General features: G+C 37.7%; 1 protein-coding gene across 2 annotated transcripts in view; it reads left to right on the forward strand.

Moving 5' to 3' along the window:
• Positions 1 to 13,844, forward strand: part of DDX6 (DEAD-box helicase 6) — a 33,283-nt gene extending 19,439 nt beyond the window's left edge. The window contains exons 6-13 of one of the 2 annotated variants that reach the window (XM_006758716.2): positions 419 to 513; positions 1,657 to 1,779; positions 2,295 to 2,423; positions 3,910 to 4,026; positions 5,528 to 5,591; positions 9,738 to 9,839; positions 10,369 to 10,574; positions 11,790 to 13,844. In XM_006758716.2, the coding sequence (XP_006758779.1) occupies positions 419 to 513; positions 1,657 to 1,779; positions 2,295 to 2,423; positions 3,910 to 4,026; positions 5,528 to 5,591; positions 9,738 to 9,839; positions 10,369 to 10,544 (806 nt within the window). In that variant the 3' untranslated portion in view covers positions 10,545 to 10,574; positions 11,790 to 13,844. The remainder of the gene's footprint in view (positions 1 to 418; positions 514 to 1,656; positions 1,780 to 2,294; positions 2,424 to 3,909; positions 4,027 to 5,527; positions 5,592 to 9,737; positions 9,840 to 10,368; positions 10,575 to 11,789) is intronic. The other variant, XM_006758715.2, reaches the window with a different exon arrangement.
• Positions 13,845 to 14,251: the final 407 nt, after the last annotated feature.

Genomic DNA, 14,251 nt, shown 5'->3' on the forward strand with positions numbered 1-14,251 from the left:
TTTGACTATGGAAAGTGAAACTGGGTAAGGAGGGACTACTGAATTCCTAACTCTCCAACAATGCAAATTGACCAAACGCAGAACGACTGGTCGCTATTACGCACACTGACCACCAGGGGGCAGACGCTCAATGCAGGAGCTGCCCCCAGCCTGCAGGCCCCAGGCCAGCCAAGGCTGGTGCCAAGGGGGCACCCCCCACCCCCCACCCCACCCCCGCACTCCCCATTGCTCTGCTGGTCGCCCCACAGATCAGCCCTGATTGCCAGCCAGGCCTAGGGACCCTACCCATGCACAAATTTCATGCATCAGGCCTCTAGTAGATACATATTTTTAAAGGTTTATATATGTATGCAAGCCTTTACTACATCCTTTTGCCCAAGCTAAAATTAATGAGAATATGTTTTCTAATCTTGTGTAGTGCACGTGGTAATAGCTACCCCTGGGAGAATCCTGGATCTTATCAAGAAAGGAGTAGCAAAAGTTGATCATGTCCAGATGATAGTATTGGATGAGGTAATGTCTCTTCATTTGCAAAGATGCTATTCTGTATTATTCTGAGCTTTATTTAGAATTGTCAGTGAATGAAGCAAAGGTTCTTTGTGTTTTCCTTATGATCTTCTAATAAACACACGACTTTTGTCAGTTCAAACTAATATGCTTATAAAACATGTTTGGCCCTTTAAGGGCAATAGATGATAGTTATTTATAGGAATAGTTCAGCCTTGTGCCTTTCTTAGGGATGCCAGATAGTTTGGATTTTATTTTTATTTTTCAAGATGAGAAGTTGTTGAGTTACCTCAAACCAAGTTCATGCTAAGTCTCTTTCCATTTAGTGATACATCTTAAAAGGCATGTAATGTCTTTAACCCCCCATTTAGCGTATAATATTTGGTGTTTGGTTTTTTAGTCTCTGTTACATGTGTTATCTCACTAGGTAGTAAGTGCCTTTAAGAACTTACTCAGCTCTGTGTCCTTGTGTTCCAGTAGTGTTTTATACATACAGTACATCACTTAATATTTTGAAATAAAATTACTTTCCTATTTGGTCTGCGTTTTAGCTAGATAGATAGATCAGGTCGATTGTGGTCTAATTCAGATCAGCTTTTTTTTTTTTTTTTTTTGAGGAATGAGAGGGAGTGTTTTTCACTCTGTATTAACACTAGGTGCTTTACCTGTTTTTTTGTTTTTAATTTAATTTTTGCAACAACCTTGTAAGATAGGTATTCTGTGAAGTTACTGTAGTGAGTGCTTGTCCTAATTTAAAAATTGTAGAATGTGAAGAATTGATTGGTTAAGCAACCTCCCCATGTAGTAAATTGAAGAAAACAAGATTTCAATCCAAGTAATTTGACTCTGCAGCTTGTACTTTTAACCAGTATACCATACTGCCTCTTTAAAGGAAATCATATTAAAATTCTGTTATGGAATCTGCTAGGAATCCTGCCACCATTTCCCCCTGTAGATGGGTATTATAGACTTTTCCCCCTTCTGAGTCACTGGGCATGTCTTGGTGCTGTCGGGTTATGTTGTGGTGTAGAGAACTTCATGTTTACCACCAGGAACATTCCATGAATGCTCTTGGTGGATGATGCCGTAGGTACCAAAGACCTTGACATTATTTAATTGTTTTTAAAATTGTCTTCTCTTGTACTGCAGGCAGATAAGTTGCTGTCACAGGATTTTGTGCAAATAATGGAGGATATTATTCTCACGCTACCTAAAAACAGACAGATTTTATTGTATTCCGCTACTTTCCCTCTTAGTGTACAGAAGTTCATGGTGAGTGTGAGACAGATGTGCTTGGAAGCAATGCCATCCTGTTTCTCAGGCGCATATCTTTATTCATAATTATATCTTATTATCAGGTTACAGTTTAGGCTGATTATTTTTAAGTTTTTGGCTTTTTTTCAGCTGATTAAGGTTTGTTGTGCATAAATTAACTGAATTTTTAAATAGTAATTTGATTAAATCCTTCATTGTTCACTTTTTGGTGTCAAGCTGCTGACACAGCCATTGATGCTATATAAATTTATTACAGCATAATCCTGTACACAAAGTACAAAATAGTAACTTAGTTACATATCTGACTGTTAAATCTCACATTTTAATTGTAATTTATTTCTTCCATGAAAGATTGTATATTTTTGTTTTCAAGAGAGCTACATCCTTAAAGCAAAAGTTTTTTCAGACAGATGTATAGGATATATTTTGAGCTTAAGAGATACACTCTGCTTTCACTTAAGAATAAGACTTCTTCTGTTTTATTTATTTATTGTTTGTTTGTTTGTTTTCAGAATTCCCATTTGCAGAAACCCTATGAGATTAACCTGATGGAGGAATTAACTTTGAAGGGAGTAACCCAGTACTACGCATATGTAACTGAGCGCCAAAAAGTACACTGCCTCAACACACTTTTCTCCAGGGTAAGGAATAGGCTTCCTGAACATTATCCATTACTTAATTCCAATAAAACACAATTGTATCAGTTTCTCCACCACTTTAAATGTTTTTTTAAAAAAAAGTTCTTAGCTTTTCCTGAAAAATAGTTTCAGCTGGTCTGAAGTTGATAGGGTATAATTGATAAGTCTTAGGTACTTTTAATTTAATTCTAAAATAGTTTGACCTTAAAGTTGATTCTCATGTTTGTAGTAATTATAGTCAGTCCTTGTTTGCAGATACTGTATTCGCAAATTTTTACTTACCAAAATTTATAACCACAATCAGTACTTGCATGCATTTGAGGTCATTTATGGACATGCATAACGCAAGGAAAATTTTGAATCATTGTGCATATTCCCAACTAAGGTCATATTCATGGCCTATTTAATGCCACATCTTTTTGGCATTTTTGCGACTTTTCTGTTGATTTCATTGTTTAAAAGCATAGTGTTAAAGTGCTATCTGGTGCACCAAAGTACAAGAAGACTGAAGTGCCTTGCAGAGGAAATGTGTATTAGATAAACTTTGCTTGCACAGGCATTAGTTATGGTGCTGTTGACCATGAATAAATAAAGTGTCTTTAAACCAGGGGTCCTCAAACTTTTAAATGGGGCCAGTTCACTGTCCCTCAGACCATTGGAGGGCCAGACTATAGTTTAAAAAAAAAACTATGAGCCCTAACCGGTTTGGCTCAGTGGATCACGCGTTCACTGTCCCTCAGACTGTTGGAGGGCCGGACTATAGTTTAAAAAAAAACTATGAACAAATTCCTATGCACACTGCACATATCTTATTTTGAAGTAAAAAAACAAAACGGGAACAAATACAATATTTGTATTTGCATGTAGCCCGCGGGCTGTAGTTTGAGGACCCCTGCTTTAAACAGTAACACAAAAACAAGGCTGTCTATTGATTCATTGATGAAAAACTCATGGCCAACCCTGGCCAGTGTGGCTCAGTGGAGTGTTGTGCTGTACACCAGAAGGTGGCAGGTTCGATTCCAGGTCAGGGCACGTACCCAGGTTTCAGGTTCAATCTCTTGTCGGGGCATGTGCGGGAGGAAGCCAGTTGATGTTTCTCTCTCCCCCTTCCTCTCTCTAATACCAGTTTTAAAAAACACACAGGAAAACTGACCAGATGTTCACAGGAACTACCCTGTATTTATCCTAGGAGCAATGGTTCTTCATCCACTAATTCAGTATTTGTAGCAGCTGTTTTGTTTTATTCTTGCTGGCAATTGTGTGCCCTTATGAAATATACGGTACTACAATAAAACTTATAAAGTATCTGCAAATATTAAGTAAATGAATAGTATTTACAATTTTTAAAGTTTTGCACCTTTTGTGTCATAAGACTCTCTGTCATAGACCATGGTTTTAACATTTGTTTGCCAGTCAATATTTTCAAGGTGTACAAAGTAAGTAAAGGTGTTTTCCCACTCATGTCTCTCCCCTCATCCCCTGTGCTCAGCTTCAGATAAACCAGTCGATCATTTTCTGTAACTCCTCTCAGCGAGTTGAATTGCTAGCCAAGAAGATTTCTCAACTGGGTTATTCTTGCTTCTATATCCATGCTAAAATGAGGCAGGTGAGTGTCAAACTAGAAGTTGCACAAATTTTTAAAACATCTTTTTCTAAGTATTCCTTGGATTTTGTTTTAATGCTCCTCCAAATGTCCTGAGTTTAAGAAGAAATGATTCCTTAGTAGATGAAGGACTCTTTTCATTTTATCCTCCTGAAGGCCCAGTTTTCTACTATGAAATAGGGGTAATAATACATACTCTAATCTCATAAGGAGGATTGAGATAATGTACAAATATCTGTCAACAGTCAAACGTGATACAGATGTCAGACTTTATTCCTTTCTTTCCCAGGTTATTTCTAGTTTTGCACTATTTAATACAATAGCCTCCAGCCCAGCCGTGGGCAAACTACGGCCCGCTTAAAATGAAAAAAACTAAAAAAAAAAAAAGACCGTACCCTTTTATGTAATGATGTTTACTTTGAATTTATATTAGTTCACACAAACACTCCATTCATGCTTTTGTTCCGGCCCTCCGGTCCAGTTTAAGAACCCATTGTGGCCCTCGAGTCAAAAAGTTTGCCCACCCCTGCTCTAGCCACATGTGGCAATTTAAATGAGTTAAAATCAAATCAGATTTAAATGTTTCAGTCACACTAACCACATTCAAGTGCCTCATTACGTGTCACAATCACCTATGGTTTTGGACAGTACAGACACATTTCCATTATTGCTGAGGATTTTACATGTTTAATGTATCTATGAACCTCCTCAACCCAAGTACTTTTTTTTTTTACTATTTGCTTAAGAAAAGGATGGAATGTCTACATTTCTGAACTTTTTATTTAGCACATAATAAATTAAAAGCTATAATGACATTTTTTTGTGTGTGTGCCTAATAAAATTTCATGAAAAGCAGTTTCTGTAGACTTGTCAAGGTTAAGAACTTAAATTACTTAACTCACATTTGGTTTTCAAAGAAGCTTAATGTCATGGATCAGATACCACCACCATGTAGGCACCTCGCAGTTAGAAATTATCACAAGAAATGAATATATTAAACTGATGAGAATATTTTAAAATGGGAGAATTTTGTGCTCAAAAAATAAGCCAGTTTGCCAGATGCTAGATTTATCACTTCCTAGAATCATGGTGTATATTCCATTTTTGTTTTTTAATTGGAAAGTAGTTATTTTAGCTTTTGTATATAATTACTAAAAGGGTAAAACAGATGTTTGGTCAAGCCAAACTTGGCATTGTCTGTTGGAAACATTTTTAAAGGGTATATATATATACAAAAACATGGTGAAAATTGTTACTTGAAATCCACTTCAGCAAAAAATATAAATACCTTTGACTTAAAATAAATACAACATATAGAGATGTATTAGTTGCTTATTAATTCCTATGGGAAACCAATTTATGGTGTTTTTTAACATTATAAATATATGTATATTGAATTGGTTCACCTCATTTGTGTAAACAAATTTTGTGCAGGAGAAATAGTGGGGATTTGGGGCTGTGTGCATGAGTTTTGGTCAAATCAAATGTATTGCTCTGTTCCTAGGAACATCGAAATCGTGTCTTTCATGATTTCCGAAATGGCTTATGCCGCAATCTTGTTTGCACTGGTAAGTACTTTTTATTCTCTTTATCTATTGCTTTTTTCCTATTTCTGTTCTGCTGTTTTGTTCTATGTTATGCAACAGGAGCCTGTGACATAGCCTAGCTCACCCTAGTACCACTTGTAGAACTTCTGAAGTAGAGAATGGGCTGTGGTTAACTCCTGAAATCAGGTTCCATGTCTGAAGCTGTGGGAGACTGATTTTGGCACTCATGTCTTACCTGCCTTCTAAACTAATTTTAGAATTTGTGTGTTTTCTGGATAGTTTTAGCATACACAAAATGAATTATATTGTGAAACCATCTGTGTTTTAGAAATTGCTTATTGTGGCCTCTTGATTTTTTGCCAGAAGCAGACTATTCTGAATTTTGTTATATTTTCACTGCATGAAGAAAAACACTGGGGAGGCAGGCAGGCAATCAACTAGACAAAGCAGATGGATTCAGTATCCTCCCGTTTTTTTTGTTCATTCATTTTTTAAATATATTTTTATTGATTTCAAAGAGGGAGGGAGAGATAGAAACATCAATGATAAGAGAGAATCATGGATCAGCTGCCTCCTGAACGCCCTCCACTGGGGATGGAGCCTGCAACCCAGGCATGTGCCCTTGACAGGAATCAAACCCAGGACCTTCTGTTCGCAGGCTGACACTTTATCCACTGAGCCAAACTGGCTAAAGCTCCTCCCATCTTTACGTTAGGAATATAATCTTAATGTTGGTATAAGATTAATAGTCTTCTGGATAGAGAGAAAGCCTAGAATTTTTATTGAGGTAAACACATAGACAAATAATATGTATATTATTTGAGTATTTACATGTGCATTCAAATCAAGATTTAGAATATTTCAAGATTTGTGTTTTTAAAAATGCTACTGTAGAAATAAACTTTGAAATTTTTTAGCAGAGTATTTAATTTACATGAATAAAAAGGACTATCAAATATCTTGCATACCTTCCAGTTTATCTTGTTTCTCTGCCTTACATCTGAAGAACAGTTTAATATAGCTGTGAATTATACATTTACGTTCACATTTGTCATTTGCTATTAAGCATTTCCCCGTTTGAACGAGAATATTTTTTTCTTAATTTTACTTAGTGATTTTAGGGGGGCATTGATTTGTTGCTCCACTTATGCATTCATGGTTGCTTCTTGCATGTGTACTGGGACATCACTCTAGCCAACTGAGCTACCCAGTCAGGGGGAGAAACCCCCCCCCCCCAATGTTCTTTGTACTTATACACTGATATAAATTATTGTGATTAATGCTTTTTTTAAAAAATACCGAGAATATTTTTTTCATTGATTTCTATTGAGGGAGGAAAGGAGGGGAAGAGAAGGGGGCACATTGATTGACTGCCTCCCACACGTGCCCTTGACTGGGAATCAAACCCGAGATCCTTTGATGATGCTCTAACCACTGACCAAAGTCAGCCAGGGCAATGGGTTTTATATTTAATCATTACTTGCCAAGTTGCCCTCAGGTTTTTGAAGTACCAGTGCCGCCTTTCTGATTTTTCAGAACAGTGATGTCATTAATACTGAATAACATGTATAAACATACAAGTACCTGCAAAGTACCACCCCTTTCTTCAAGGAGCAATGGTTTAATGAGTGATTAAAAGGTGAATAACATTAAGGGTCTAGCCCTAGCCAGTTGCTCAGTGGTTAGAGCTCCAGCCTGAGGACCGAAGGGTCGCAGATTCAGTTCCTGTTGGGGTGTGTGCAGGAGGCAGCCAATCAATGTGTCTCTCACATTGATGTTTCTATCTCTGTGTCTTTCCTCCTCCCTTTCACTCTCTCTAAGGAAAATTAATGGAGCCCTAGCTGGTTTGGCTCAGTGGAGAGAGCTTTGGCCTATGGACTAGAGGGTCCCGGGTTCGATTCCGGTCAAGGGCACATTGCCCATGTTGCGGGCTCAACCCCAGTAGGAGCCGTGCAGGAGGCAGCTAATCAATGATTCTCTCTCATCACTGATGCTTCTATCCCTCTCCCTTTCTCTCTGAAATCAATAAAAATTTTTTTAAAAAAAATTAATGGGAAAAATATCCTTGAGTAAGGATTAACAACAACAAAAGTGTAAAGCAGGGCCTGCACACTTTATCTGTAAAGTGGTGGCTAGTAAATATTTTAGACTTTGCATACCTTGTTGTCTTGTTACAAGATAGTCAGCTCTGCCATTCTAACTCAGAAGCACCCTTAGTATATAAACAAATGGGCATGGCCACATGGCAGTACAACTTACAGCCCTAGCCAGTGGGTTCAGTGGTTAGAGGCTTGGCTTGTGCACCAAAGGGTCACAGGTTTGATTCCCAATCAGGGGTATGTGCCTGGGTTGTAGGTTCAACCCCCAGCCCATCAGCAGGCAACCAATCAATATATCTCTCTCACATCAATGTTTGTCCTTCTTTTCTTTCTCTTTCTCTCTTTCTCATACACATCAATGTTTCTTTACCCCACCCCCCACCCCCCCCACCCTTCTCTCTCTGGCCGTCTACCCCTCTCTTCTACTCTATCTAAAAAAGTCAATGGAAAAATATCCTTGGGTGAGGATTAACAAAACAAAAAACACCTTTATTTACAAAGATAGGCCTTGGACTAGATCTGTAAGGAACTAAAGGTAATTTGCAAATGTGAATTTTAGAAAGTGGTCAAACAGCACGGATTTGAACTGCATGGATCCACTTATACATGGGTTATTTTTCAGTAAATACAGTAAATGTGTTATTGAAATTTTCTTTAAAGCTAAAGAAAGTGTTCTTAAGATAATAAGAAAAATTCTTTATTGTAAGAACACGATATATAAAAGATTCTATATAATAAAGAGCTAATATGCTAATTAGACCAGATGGCGGACCAACCTTCTGGAACAACCAGTGGGCAGGGTGTGGGGGAGGGCCGGGGGGGGGGCGTGCCACGAGGCAGCCTGGGCCATGAGGGCCATGGCAGCCAGGGCTCTAGTATAGCATAAAATATGTGTTAGTCAACTATGTTATTGGTAAGGCTTCCTGTATAGATGGCTTATGTTAATAGTTAAATCTGGGGGGAGTCGTTACACATTTTCGACTGCGGGGGTAGGTGCCCCTGACCCTCATGTTCAAGGGTCAACTGTAGCAAGTAATCCTAAATTTTCATAGGAGAGGGAAGTAACTAGCTGAGGTTATGTGAGAATAGATGAAGTTTTGAGATGTGTTAGAAAAGTATGTTAGCACATTTCCTACCGCTCAGGAGTTTTCTCGAGTTTCGCGTGCCATCTGTTAAGGACCGCTCACGAGTGTTCTCGTTTATCACGCCCATGGAAAAAGGAGCGAATCTAGATACATATGTAAATTTTGTTTGGTCCCTCTTCATAGAGGAAAATGTTTTACACAGTACCATATGTTAAAAAAGTACTAGGAACTTTAATTGTTAAATTGTTTTTGTAAATGAAAATGTTATAATTATTGAAAAACAACACCTAAAGTGCATTATGATGATTTAAATAATGTGCAGTTTGCCCAAAAACGTGCGGTCCCTGGCGTATGTCTTAGAGATTTCTATGCGGTACGCAATGTGTTAGGACCAAAACATAGAGAGGAGGACCTTGAATGTCATTTAAAGCAAGGAGTTACAGATTCAAAGTAATATTTTTGAAATATTATTATGACCCTCATGGATTATTATGTTGGAGTGCGGAGCCGGTAGAAGAAGGCAAACCTAGTTTTTAGCCTGTTGTTGTTTCTCTTTATAGTTTTCAGAGCCTAAATTAGCATAGTCACTGGGATTAGCTTACCTCAGACATTATAAATAATTCAGCAAAATACAGGCTAAAGAAAATAAAATTACTGGTTATTCCTGAGATTTGTTTTATGAGTTTACCAATTATCTTGGTCTCTTCCTGTATTTGCAATTACCTTAGACCATTTTCTAAAATTTTCTTGTAGAACTGGGCAAAGATAACTTGTGACCAGAAAGTTATTTGTGATAATGTGCATGAAAGGTAATGCTAGTAATTTGAAAATGCATTTGAATTACTAAGTGAAATGAATGCATTTAAGATATACTAGAAATATTTGTTAAATAGTATTACAGTACCAAGACACATGTTTAAATGCTTAAAATTGCTTAAATATTGAAAGTTATAATGGAGGTTTTTTTGTTATTGTTTTTTAAGATTTGTTTACCCGAGGTATTGATATACAAGCTGTGAATGTGGTAATAAACTTTGACTTCCCAAAGCTGGCAGAGACCTATCTCCACCGCATTGGAAGATCAGGTGAGGAAAGACAGGAGATGCTCTTCGTGGACGTTTTTGTTGTTTTTTTGTTTTGTTTTTTGAGAAGTTTAGTCACTAAATTGTGTGGGGTTTTGTGTGAAATAGTGATGTAGCAATGAGAACAGAATTAAAACTAATATAGTTGTTCAGTGTTTAAGACTAATTTCTAGTTCTTCTAGAACACTTATTAAGAAAAGTTAAAAAAGTTAACTACTATATGCATAATTTAAGGTAAAATTAACAAAGGAGAACTTCACTTTTCTTTTCTGGTACAATCTGTAACTACTGTTTAGTATGTGTATTTTGGCAACTTTTGATACAAATATCTAGTTTGTCCTTTGAAAAAGGTAAAATAGAGTACTACCTTTGGGAAGTAATGTGAATATGAGGAGAGTAGAAAAGTAGTTTCCTATACCCAGAGTGGCACTTGACAAAAACATTAACTCTTTATGATTTTGATGCTTACAGTCTTACACATGCATTCTAATATTTAACTCATTTCTTAATTAAAATAATTTTTTTTTGTTAGGTCGCTTTGGTCATCTTGGCTTAGCTATCAACTTGATCACATATGATGATCGCTTCAACCTGAAAAGTATTGAGGAGCAGCTGGGAACAGAAATTAAACCTATCCCAAGCAACATTGACAAGAGCCTATATGTGGCAGAATACCACAGCGAGCCTGTAGAAGATGATAAACCATAACAAGCATGTGTGTACCTACAGAATAGCTAAGTGAGCATAATATTTAAAGGAAGGAAAGAAATCAAGATCCTCTTTCATGGGGGCAATTTGATGTCCTAGCATACGTAACAGCAATGTAGGGTGGTGAAACACTTGGCATAAATGACAGTAAAACAGCTATCTCGGGTGAAGTTGTGGTCTGTCTCGTTAGAAAATCCATAAGTGTTGTTCTTGAATGCAGTCTTTTTAAGTAGTGTGATACCATGAGCAGTATCAAGACAGATTCAGACTTCAAAAATAATGAAAGCAAAGAATATTTTTCAGCAATTTCGGGTGTGAAAATATTTTCTGTTCTCTTTTCCTTTATCGTTCAGTCATCTCTGTTGGAATTCACTCCGTTTCAAATGGGTGCCTCAGTAAGGTTACATTACCTACAATACCTTATTGCCAAATGTGTAATGAGGATAACTATGTCTTTTTAAAATTTTATATATTTTAAAATCTGTTTTACTGATTTTGGAAAGAGAGGAAGGGAGAGGAGGGGTAGAGAGATAGAAACTTCAACGAGAGAGAGACATCATCGATTGGCTGCCTCCTGCACGCACCCCTACTGGGGATCGAGCCCGCAACCTGGGCATGTGCCCTGACAAGGAATTTAACCATGACCTCTTGCTTCCTAGTTTGACATTCAACCACTGAGTCACACCCACGGGCAATTATCTCATTTTAAATGCCCACTCTGGTTTTCTGCACCCTCTCATTTAATCTTGTGGTGACTATTGGGCTCTGGTAGAAATGCCCAAAACAAGGCTCAACATACAGGAAAGTAGACTTGTGGAATTTTTCTGAGGAGAATATGATTTCACTTGAGAGATGATGAGTTCCAAATTAGCAGTGAACATTTTACCTGTTGTTTTTAAATTTTTCAAATTACTTTCATTTTTTTAAAATTTTAAATGTCAAACAATTCTTAAACGTAAAACTAGCCAATGTTTGTTAGTATATTGGCAAGCTATTTATTACATTTGTGTAAGGTAGTTCCTTTAAGTATTATGAATGACTGCTGGCTGAGGCCAAAATTATCAGACTCTCATTCTGCCTCTAGAATGCCTGGCAGACATTCCTTAATCCTGCATGGACTCTACAGTAGGCAAGAGTTGAGTAGACGCTGTTACAGAGAGTATTTGGGATGGGGATGTAAAAATCTGTATACCCTAGTTCATATTGCTTTCACAAATGTTAATTTTAGGTTTCTTCTTTCTTTAGGCTTTGACAAACTAAAGAAGGCTTGCTTGGATCTGTGACACATCATTTTGGGGGGATGCTCTTCTCTTGTGGGTTTTTCATCTTTTATTTTGGAACTATGAAGATTTAAAAGAACTCAGACATTTTTTCTTTTTTAACTGGTGAAGAGAAAAAAGCTGAAAAGAAGGAATTTACCTTTTTTGTTCCACTTGTTTGCACTGTGTGCTGACTGAACATTAGTTGCACTAACTGCTGGATTTTTAAAAATGTTTTCTGGGGAAAAGGGGGGACAAGGAAGGAGGAGAAAGAAGAGAAGGGAGAAACCCTAAAAAGAGAAGAATCTTGATGAACACACAAGCTTGTCTATTATTTCCGAATTCTCCAACAGCTGACTCTTGTGCATTTCAACTTCTCCCTGATGACTCATCCGTTTTTTAAGCCTGAAGAGCTTATTACTTATTTGTGCGAAGTGCCTTATGCTATGAGACCATTCAGAATATCATCTTTTAGACACAGCCCAAGGAATCAACAATAGTAATTCTTTCCTTTTATTTCTTTTTAAAACTTTTTATTTCATTTTGGTTTCACGTTGAAGTCTCTCTCTTCCCTTTCTACCCAGGACTCAAGCCCAGGGCTGAAAGATGAAACCTATTAGTAATGTTACACCATTTTTTTTCTTTAAGTGGAGGAGTTGATATGCAACTGCAGTTCATCCGCACTGTAAATACATGTATTTAAGAAACAACCACACAATCCCAAGTAAAAATTTCTTCTGGGCTGAGTCAATGCAACATCATTGCTCCCAAAGGAAAGAGCGTCTCTGTCATTGCAGGAGCCATACGACAAGCCTTTGTGCTCTGTACGGAACACTCAAGACTGGTTCACGTGCGTCTCCATTCGCAGCTATGGCACTTGAGGTGCAGCCTGTCAGCCTTGACCCTCTTTCCTCTGGCAAAGCGTGTCCCATAGAAAACTGGGTGTGTACACTTGTATAAACTTTGTAAATATGTTTTTTTCTGCGTTCATATATATATATATATACACACACATACATATATATATATATATATTTTGTTTGTTTTTGATGAAGGTTGCTGGGATTAAGGGGATTAGAGTGATTATGGGAGCAGCTAAGATGAGAGGGGCTCAGTTTTCCGCAACACTAAATTCTAGAAAGTACTTTAACCTCTTACTGTGGGGACCCTGTGCTAGGAAAGGGCCCCAGAAGTCTTCACTGTTTGCTGCCACACTGTCTCTAGTATCTTTAGAGGAGGGAGGCCTGCCAGAGGGAGCAAGGAAACTTCAAAAACCTGTCTCTGATTGTGCTTTTTTCCCCTTTTTTAAAGTTTGAGAAACTTTTTAAGCTCTGCAAAAGGGGACAAAGATTAATTTCATTGCAGTGTGGAGACTCCCTTGAGTGGCAGTGTTGAGCAGCATATGTATAAAGCGTGACTGCGTTTCACAATATTAGCCAGTACCAGCTTCGGTGAGGCTAGCAGTTCTGGGGCTCCCTGTCCTGTGTAAGTGTGTTGCCCTCTGCCCACTTTGATACGTAAACTTGCAGGAACGGGCAACCCTGAGAGCTGCTGCTTGCCATGCTTTAGCTTTGTGACGAGAATTGTCATGTTTGCATTGTAAATTGCTGGCAAATGCTTTACAGTCAATAGTGTTGCATTAAATTGTGCCCCTCCCAACATGCTTGATGTTTGGCCTGATCTCCAGGCAAAAGGAGTGAGATGAATCAAAACCAGTGAACTTTTTTTAAAAAACGTTTTTAATTCCCTTTTAACCCAGTGTACTAGGTCAATCAGGAGGCATCTAGGGTTTAAAACAAAAGGCAAAATAAAAATTTTTTTATTTGATTTCCATATTCCATTGTTTTTCAAAGCCCTAAAATAGTACAAGTCCTGCCTATGTTTTCATGCTTAACTCATCTGGATAAAGAAATCAGTTACTCAAAGTTTCTTTTTTGACTCTGTCTAGTTCTGAACAAAAATGATTTGTGACTCACCCAGAATTCCTGGAAGATCAAAATCCTGCAGATGCCTCCTGATCAGACATAGCCCTAACTCCTTAGAAACTACAAGAGCTGCACAGTACAAACCCCCCAAAATAAGCTCATTTATTTGGTATCCACGCCACATAGGTTCTTCTACCAGCCATTGTTGGCAACTAAGTACAAGCCCTAGTTAAGGGAGTAACTTTTTTTCCAGGGAGGGGTGGAGGGAGGGAGTTTAAAAGGCATCAACTTTTGACCAAAAAGAAAATAAATAAATATATCTACAAGAGCTGCACAGTACAAACCCCCCAAAATAAGCTCATTTATTTGGTATCCACGCCACATAGGTTCTTCTACCAGCCATTGTTGGCAACTAAGTACAAGCCCTAGTTAAGGGAGTAACTTTTTTTCCAGGGAGGGGTGGAGGGAGGGAGTTTAAAAGGCATCAACTTTTGACCAAAAAGAAAATAAATAAATATATATA

This window comes from Myotis davidii, unplaced genomic scaffold (genome assembly GCF_000327345.1).
Source record: "Myotis davidii unplaced genomic scaffold, ASM32734v1 scaffold355, whole genome shotgun sequence".
Classification (NCBI taxonomy): domain Eukaryota; kingdom Metazoa; phylum Chordata; class Mammalia; order Chiroptera; family Vespertilionidae; genus Myotis; species Myotis davidii.